The following is a 9,356-nucleotide window of genomic DNA, read 5'->3' as shown; positions in this document are numbered from 1 at the left end:
ACATTGCTGGAAAGCCCAAGATGTCTACTTTCCAACGCAATTGAGAGCGCGCCAATTGGGCTTCTGTAGCTCCAGGAAATTCATTTCGAGTGCAGGGAGGTCAGAATCCAACAGCATCTGCAATCCTTTTTTAGCCTCTGAATCAGATTTGATGGTAGATTTCTATGAAGGAAGCGAGTATGGAGTGTAGTTCGAGAACTTTTCTACCCTAGGTGGTCGGTTGGGGGGCACGGGTCTGGTGTGTTTTTCGGGATGTCTTTCGGTGGTGTGTTACTACGAGGTGCCGTGTTGTTATGCTGTCGTTTAATGGTGGCTACGACTTGGCTAACCTCTTCGTCGTTTATGTATTCCGTTGCGACATTTTGAATTTCGTGCATGGTCTAGGATGGTTGGTAGGGAGATGTTTCAAGAAGTCTTCATTCATGAGGCCATTGGTCAGAAAAAGGCTGGCGATTGAGTCCGTAAGTCTGTTGACCATTAGGCACTCATCGTTGAACCTGTCAAGATATTTTCTCGTGGATTTGTCTTGTCTTTAGGTGATTCCGAGTAGGCTGATGGGATGTTATGCTTTGGTGATTCTTGTGGTAAACTGACCCATGTACTTCCTGGAAACGTCGTCAAAACTGGCTATGGACCCGTTAGGGAGGGCATTAAACCATTTGATCGCGGGGCCAGCTAGGATAATCAAGAAGACCCTACATCAGACCTCATCGGCGGCTCCTTCCAGGTTCATCCTGGCCTCGAAGGTTGTTAGGTGTTCCTGGGGATCTTTGGTCCCGTTGTATTTCATATCAGTGGGCTTGGCGAAACCCTTCCAGAGTTTGGCTCTCAGGATTTTCTCCGTGAATGGGGTGGCTCCCAAGATCAAGTGGTCGCTTGGCCTCCCGTTGGTGTCTTCGGTCGTCCTAGTCACGACAGCGTTCCGAGTCTCTAAACACACTACACTCATGCCACTTGTTGTATAGTCGTTCGGGTGACCTGTTTTTCCTAGTTTTACGACGCGATCGGATTCTGAAAGTTGCATGACTTGCGTGTGCTGGGTGATATCGCTCCTTGGTTGTGACTCGGCCTTCAAAGTTTTGCACTCTTAGACAGAATTCTTGGATTTTCTGGATGGCTTTTTCTCCTAAGCCATCAGGTGCCCAAGCCTTGTCGGGTTGATGAGCATCCTCTTTCGGTTTCTGCCGGTCCGGGGTTGGCAGGAGATGCACAGTGCTTGGTTATCCTCCCTGGGGCGAGGGGAAGGGTATCACGAAGGTCGGGTGTTGGACTTCGAGGTTTGGCGTGTGGTGATGAGTTGATGATTGCTCCTTGGGATTCTCTATCATACCGTCACGAGTCGACAATCCCGACAGACGGTGCCAATGTACTAGAAGTCTCTGTTATGGTTGTGAGATGGATCGGATGTCAGATCATCTTTTTGGAGCAATGGGAGGTGATACCTACAAAGACACTCCAACGCTCAAGTCAGAATAAATCTGAGAGGTATAAGGTATGTGGAATGAGTAACATACCTGAACGAGACTCTGTTATTCCATCTTATTTTATCTGGCTAAAATAAGAGAGATATGTAAATTCAAATAGATGCTAAAAATTATAAAGCCAGTTCGGGCCGTTAGATAAGGTCATCCCCGGTTAATCGGGTCAGAGGCCATTCTGGTGTGTAACCCAAGAGTCATGTCCGTAACAATAATCCTTTTATTTATTTTGTTCTATTTCTAACTATAAAATAAGTACAATTTTAAGAAAGCAAGTTTTTCTTATTAAAAAGTTTACATCAGGCTTGTTACTTTCATAATTTACATAAAAATCTTCACTCAACTTTAATTTAGTCTTCACCCTGTATACTCTATTTCTATTTCCTCTTCCCCCACCCAAAATATCAACACTTAGAAAATTAAAGAAAAGAAGCAGGCGATAAACAAAAGGAATAAGTATGACCAAATCTGTACATAGTGGAAACTTAACATGCTAACTGATCTCTAAATGAAGAAATCTCCTCAAAAATTGGAAGTCTCTTTGATCTAACCGGCCCCAATTGATTCATCATCTGTTCAAGGCCTTTGATGAACTCATCATCAAGGGTCAAAATATCCGATAAATGCGGTGCAGGAAGAAGGGATCTTAACTCTGTTAAGAGATCTTGGGCCCGTTTTTTTGACTTGCCATCATCTGAGCCTGGTAATTTGCCTTCTAAAACATCATTAAGTATTAATTGGGCTTCTTCATAACGGGCTTGTTTGATGAGGCACAGGCCCAAGTTACAAGCCTTGTTACAATCTGGATCAATTAGTTGGGCCTTCCGATAAACTACCTCTGCCATTATGTAATTCAACTTTTGCATGTAGGCCCATCCTAGGTTTCCCTATACAAGAATAAGACGGTGCATTTAGAAGTGATTATTTTGCCTAAAAAATCACTTTTTATAAATAAAAAATAATTTTGTATATATATCTAATTATCTAATATTATATTAATAAAATAATTATTTTTTATATAAAATAATTTTATACATATTTTTAATTACTTAATATTATATAAATAAAAATAATTATTTAAAAAAATATGATTAAACGATGCATATAAATTAAACTTTTGCTGAGTAAAATGTGTATTGGAAAGTGAGAAGTGGAAAGTGGGAAGTCGAAGACTTAGTGTGTGTTTGAATTACAGTTTACAAACTGTAATTTGTATAAAATTAATTTTGCAAACTTGATTTTGATAAAAAATAAGTTTGTATTAACGTGATTTATGTTTGGCAATCTTTATATCAAAATAAATTATAGTAAAATAAATATTGTTTGGATTATACTATTCAAAATCACTTTTAGATGAAAAATTATTAAAATAGACATCAATTTAAATAATTTTTTATTATTCTATTATTTTATTTTAAATATTTGAATAGATCTTATTAAAAAACATGATAAAATAATAATAAAATACATAAAAATAATAAGAAATATCATTAAAAAATTCATATAATAAAAAAATTCATATGAACCAGAAAACAATAAAAAATAATAATATACATGAAAAAACAGTACACTAAAAATAATATAAAAAATATTTATCATATAAATAAAATAAATATAATAAAAAATAAAAATATGACAGATAGTATTATACATTTTATAATGTCAAAAAAAAGAAAATGTTCTATAATTTTTTTTAGTACTGTTAGTACTTAGTACTCTTTAATTTAGTATTATTTTGGATTATAAATTTTTATTATTTATGACTCTTTTGTTACTTATAATTAGTATATAATAAAGACAAAAATAAAGTACAGTGAAAAGTACAATAAAAATGAAAAAAAGATATGCAAACATAGTATATAATAATTACGATCAACAACATATATTATATAAAAAAAATTACAATAAGAAGTAAATAAAATTCATATGAATAATACCAAATAAAAAAATTTATACACAACATAAATATAGTACAATAAAAGATAAAAAAAATAATTTATATAAACAAAAAGTAATAAATTTTTTACCTGGGTCGTGATCGAAATAAATTTGTATGAAAAAAAAATGGAGCGAATAACATACACAAAGAGCTATTGTAAAAGTTATATAGTTACTTGCATTTTTTTATAGAAGAAAATTAAGGATAAGATTGGTAGAAAAGAAAAAAAAATTCTCATCTAATTTTTCAATAGTAACCAAATCTCCCCAACGTGAACGCAGAAGCTATAAATTTTTGCTTCAAGTAAACGTACGTTTAGAGATGTAAACACTTTTAGGTTGAGAGTTCCAAAAGATTGCCAAACATAAAAGTGGAACGTTCAAGATGCTCAAACGAACTTCTCTCTTTCCCAACGTGAATCCCAAACACACCCTAAATTTGTGTTTAGACTACACATTCTAAATGGAGGTTACGTTTTTCCATTTTTATATTAAAATAGATTATAATAAAATAAATATTGTTTGAATTATATTTTTTAAAATTTTTTTTAATAAAAGAAATATTTAAAAAATATCAATTTAAATAATTTTTTTATAGAGTAAAGTATTATTTTTGTCCCCAACATTTGGGGTAAATCCTATTTGTGTCCCTAACGTTTAAATCGTCCTATTTGTATCCCTAACGTTTGTTAAAGTGATTCAATGTTATCCTACCGTCAATTACACATCATAAACGCTTTAGTTTGAGTTTTAAAAATCTCTTCTTGAAGTTATAATACAAATGTATGGGATAGAATAGATGATCCACTCCGAAAAATAGCTCATCAAAGTTGAAACTAATTCCTACAACATTTATATAATTCACTTTTCTAGGGACATAATTGAATTTAAACACACAAATAGTGAGTATAATATTAAAATCGAACACATCCAAGTAAGATCTCATTGAGAATGAATACATTCAAGTGAGAATAATTGAAAAATATAATCTGATTTGTTAGTATAATTGATAGTAGGATAACATTGAATCACTTAGATACAAATAGGACGATTTAAACGTTAGAGACACAAATAGGACGATAGTTTACTCTTTTTTTATATTATTTTATTATTTTAATTTAAATATTTAAATAAATTTTATTATTTAATTTTATAATAAAATTAATATTTATTTATTAAATTAAAAATAACATAAAAATTAATAAAATATAATACATTAAAGTAAAAAAATATATAAATAAATTAATAATTTAATATATTAATATAAGTAAATATTATATTAAAAGATAAAATATCAATAAAATACATAAAAAATATCTTATACATAGTCAAATAAAAATAAGTAAAAAAATCAAATAAATAAAGCCAAATAAAAAAAAACTTCTTAAAAAATAGACCTAAAAAATACTATAATAAATGATAAAAAAAATCATAACTAAAAAATAATAAGAACTCTAAAAAACAATAACATTCTTTCAGAAATCAGAACACTAAAAAAATTATTATAAAAAATATTTATCATATAAATAAAATAATATAATATAAAATAAAAATATAAAAAAATACTATATATTTTATAATATCAAACAAAAAAAATTTTTTATAATTTTTTTAATATTTTCAGTATTTTTTAATGTAGTATTATTTTAGATTATAAAATTTTTATTATTCATAACTTTATTGTTAGTTATGATTAATTTTTTATTTATTTTATCGTTTTTAATGGAATCATAATTTATATTATACAAAAATTAAATAATAAAAATAAACATAATATATAAGAATTACAAACTAATGTAGATAATTACTTGTATTCTTTTTATAGAAAAAAAAAATAAAAGATAAAATTAATAAAAAATAAATAATTTTTTTCATCTAATTTTTTAACGGTAACGAGCGTAAATATAAATGCCGTGTCTTTAGATGTAAAATTACTTCTACATTCAAATATATATAAAAAAAAAAAAGTTGCGAAACATTCAAAAAAAAGCCTATAAAAAACTCAAACCCACTTCTTTCCTCTCCAATACTAAACCAAACACACCCTAAATTCAGATGTAAAATTACTTCTTTCTCCTCTACAATACTAAACCAAACACATCCTAAATTTAGATGTAAAATTACTTCTATGTTCAGATATAAAAAAAAAGTTGCCAAACCCAATAGTACTTTGAAATGGACTGAATTTAAAGTTTAATTTACTTAAATCAAATCACACATGCAGTCGTGCGTAAATCATAAACCTATGTAGTATCAGTGCAAATATACTGTAGAAAAATATTTTCAGCACCATCTTAAGCTGTATGTTTTTTGTTTTTGTATTAAACTAATTTATAGAAAATCAAAAATATATTTCTTACATAATAAGAAGTATGGGGTTTTTTTATTTTAAATTATTTAAATATAATATTTACAGAAATATGTAATTTATAGTGTATTTATGCATTTGCATAAACCTATCCAAAATATAAACAATTTAAAAACTCGTGCATAAACCAGATATATTACAGCTATACTGTATCCGGGATAGAACCATAACAAAATTTCTAACATTATACTCTGGATACATAAAATTTATAAAAAATATTTTTTTAAAATAATATTTATTTATCTTTTATTCTTATATTTTTCTTAACCTTTTAAAATTTAATTGGATCACTTTATTTGATATATTATAATTTTTATAATAATTGAATATTTTTCATATTTAAAATTTAAAAATTTAATAATTAAAAATAATAAAAATTAAATAATTTTATTTTTAGATCATATATGTTATATTTTATTTTATTAATATAAGAATAAAAGATAGACAAATATTAGTTGAAAGAAAAAAATATCTATTATAAACTGCATGTATCCCAAATACAGTGCTAGAAATTTTGTTATGGCTCTCTCAACTCAAGTACAATACATCCGGTTTATGCACGAATTTTTTTAAAATTGTATGTATCCAAGTTGTGTTTTTTTATGATTTTGATGATTCTATATTCGGAATGTGTAAGATTTATGCAAATGCATAAATACGCTAATGATTGTATATTTCTGTAAATATTATATTTAAATAATTTAAATAAAAAAATCCGAAGATGTATACTTAGTGATATACCAAAGAGTAGTACAAATATAATTTCTATATTTATAATGAAGTTTTCTTAAGGTTTACAACGTCATTTGTGATTAAGTGCAAAATTTTGTGTTGCACCAAACTATGAACCATGAATGTTGCAATTTGCAAATAATTCTTTTCTTTCAAAAGGATGCTTGAGTTAAATAAGATTAAGTTACCAGTAGTCTTGAAGTTTCCTGCTTAATTGAAACTTGGAACTTCTTGCCATGAGAACGTGCTGTCTTTGTGAGTTTTCCATTGAAGGCCTCGCCTTGGTAGATCAACTTCAGCTTTCGCTTCAGCAATTCTATTTGCTCATCCAGTTTTCCACATTTCTACCATCAGGAAAACAAAAATTAAATTAATATAGAGACAATTTAAAGACTCAGTAATAAGTAATGACCATTAACTGAATGCTAATTAACAGGACATTCAACAAACTGTTCAAAAGATTTACAGAAACAGAATTATTAGAGGTCAATACTTTTTATAAATATTAATAAATATTTTGAACTAATGCTTTATTTTTTATACTATTAAAATTTAGGATCTGGGATTTAGCATTTAAAATTTAGTATAAAAACATCTTTATTGTCAAGTGTTGATAAAAAAAAATTTTGTTAGTAACATAATATTACTCTGAAGTTTTTAAAGTTTTTATGCATTCAAAATATTAAACGATTTATTGAATAAATAATTTTTTAATCTCTCATCCGACCATTCATTTTATTCGTTAGAATTTAATTTTGATACACTATTTTATAATAACTATTGATCACATAAATAGATATCGAAAACAATAAATGTAATTGATCATGTAAACGTGCATGATAATTAAACTCTTGTTGATTATTCATTAGTTAATTCGGATAGATGTTCGGAGAAACTCCGATGTACCTTGTACAGATCTATTAGTACATTATCAAGAGATTCTTGAGATTGTTTGGGGCAGAGGCTTCTAAATGAGCAAATGGCTTCAATTGCTTCTTCGGATCTGTCTAACTGTTTCATCACCACTGCCATATCTTTCAAGGCACTGTCCACTTTATCCCCTGAATTTATTGCTTTCCAAAATAATACAATTGCAGCTTCAGGGTCCTTATCTACCAGCTGCATATACAATATATAATTCAGATTAGTATATTTTAGTAATTTACTTATTCATTACAAGAAAATTGGAACTTTTATTAATCCGAAACTTCAGTCACCGCTAGTGTAGCTTCTCTTGTTGGGTCAAATCAATAGCAAACTCAAGCAAAAATTCTGAATTAAAACCATGGACGACGCATTAGATAAGAAAACGAAAAAGAGAGGAGAAGAAAAACCACATTCGGATTATACTTGAGATGCATCACCAGCTTAAGATATGCAGCAGTCTAATTAAGCTATGAATCATTATCTTATTTTCTTTTTCTTTCTTATTCAAAATAATTTTAAGAAAGGAAAAAGATAAAATAAAAGGTCAGTTGTACATAAATTTCAATCGCAATGACTTCGCTTGTAAAAATGTTTCATTTACCACCTAGACTTTCTCATTAATTAATAGGTAGAATACTCTATATTTTTAAACTATACCAGTAAGATTGTGAAGCCAGTCTTTAATCCAATTTTTGGTGACTCATGGCCAATGGAAGCTGTTATTTTAGTGTTCATGAACAGGCTTCACTAATTCTATAGAATTTATTCTTATTGAATCAAACAGTAATGAAGTGGCATCATAAATAAAATACCTCTCATCATCATAAAAATAGTGCAACGTACAGCTGAATAACTCAACAAAACAAAACTAAGTAGTAACAAGAAAATAAAAAAGTGAAAATCATTGTGTAGTATTATTATTACCTGAGCATGCTTGGCTCTAACATAAGGTCCATCCCCAAAAGGAACCTTGTGAAGCACATGGTAAATATCATCTCTCTTTCCCTTTGGAGAAGAAGAAGAAGAACTCTTGTTATTGTTGCAACCACCTCTTTCTTCCATTTCTCTTTTATATTTTTATGAGACGCGGCGGCACAGAGATCAAAGCAACTAAAACGGTTGGATGCCTTCGTTCTACCTTTTTTTTTTTTTTCCGGGTTGAGCGTTACAAGAGCCAAACACGCTTTCAAGTTTCAACAAACAAGAAAAAGCAAGGTTTAGCAGTAGAAAAGAGAGGGAGAGAAGAGGGGATGACAAGAACAAAGAGAAATAACGAATTTGGTTGGTTTTGCGTCCATATTCATTTGGCCTTGGCGGTTCCTCGCTACAGAGACAATCAACGACTGTGACTTTGAGTATAGACACGTGTCGTTTTATGATTTCATCTTAGAAAAGCACGATGCAACTTGAGGTATAATGCCGCTGAATCATGCTAGATATTAGGTGCATATTTCGGCAAGGAGAAATTTCTGGCAATTTACGTAAATAAATAAAGTGGGAGAGTTATTTACGTAAATGTGCAAATCTGTTTGTTGTTACGATTTTGTGCAAAATGGATTTATATGTAAACCGTGGCAACTCATAAACCGTGGTGACCCACAAGGTTTTACGTGCAAACAAGTTTCTTCATAAACCGTGGTGACTCCCCACGGTTTATGCTTGCCAAATTTCCTTCATAAACCGTGGTGACCTACCACGGTTTCCTCCTACAAAAATTTGCTCCTAATCCGTGGTGACCTCCCACGGTTTATGCATGTTTAGAAACCGTGGTGGGTTGCCACGGTTTACATATAAATCTATTTTGCACAAAATCGTAACAACATACAGATTTGCACATTTACGTAAATAACTCTCCCACTTTATTTATTTACGTAAATTGCCCAGAAATTTCCCTTTACACTTTAATATTAAGA

The 9,356-nt window shown here is 29.6% G+C and overlaps 1 protein-coding gene across 1 annotated transcript; it reads right to left on the bottom strand.

Annotated features, from left to right (window-relative positions):
* Positions 1 to 1,600: 1,600 nt before the first annotated feature.
* LOC130973531 (protein SULFUR DEFICIENCY-INDUCED 1-like) lies at positions 1,601 to 8,671 on the bottom strand. The gene is made up of 4 exons (XM_057898105.1): positions 8,368 to 8,671; positions 7,423 to 7,635; positions 6,705 to 6,860; positions 1,601 to 2,365 (listed from the first exon to the last, which is right to left on the bottom strand). Exons 1-4 carry the CDS (start codon positions 8,503 to 8,505, stop codon positions 1,964 to 1,966), a joined length of 909 nt encoding a protein of 302 aa, XP_057754088.1. The 5' UTR covers positions 8,506 to 8,671; the 3' UTR covers positions 1,601 to 1,963.
* Between the last annotated feature and the right edge of the window lie 685 nt (positions 8,672 to 9,356).

Source organism: Arachis stenosperma, chromosome 4 (genome assembly GCF_014773155.1).
Source record: "Arachis stenosperma cultivar V10309 chromosome 4, arast.V10309.gnm1.PFL2, whole genome shotgun sequence".
Lineage (NCBI taxonomy): Eukaryota > Viridiplantae > Streptophyta > Magnoliopsida > Fabales > Fabaceae > Arachis > Arachis stenosperma.
The sequence above is the reverse complement of the archived record's forward strand: the minus strand, read 5'-3'. Positions and strand labels throughout refer to the sequence as shown.

Coding starts and splice junctions, on each gene's coding strand:
- LOC130973531 (XM_057898105.1), bottom strand. CDS start 8,505: ATGGAAGAAAGAGGTGGTTGCAACAATAACAAGAGTTCTTCTTCTTCT. Junction 7,636..8,367: donor TTAGAGCCAAGCATGCTCAG/GTAATAATAATA, acceptor TTGTATATGCAG/CTGGTAGATAAGGACCCTGA. Junction 2,366..6,704: donor AGGAAACTTCAAGACTACTG/GTAACTTAATCT, acceptor ATTCTTGTATAG/GGAAACCTAGGATGGGCCTA.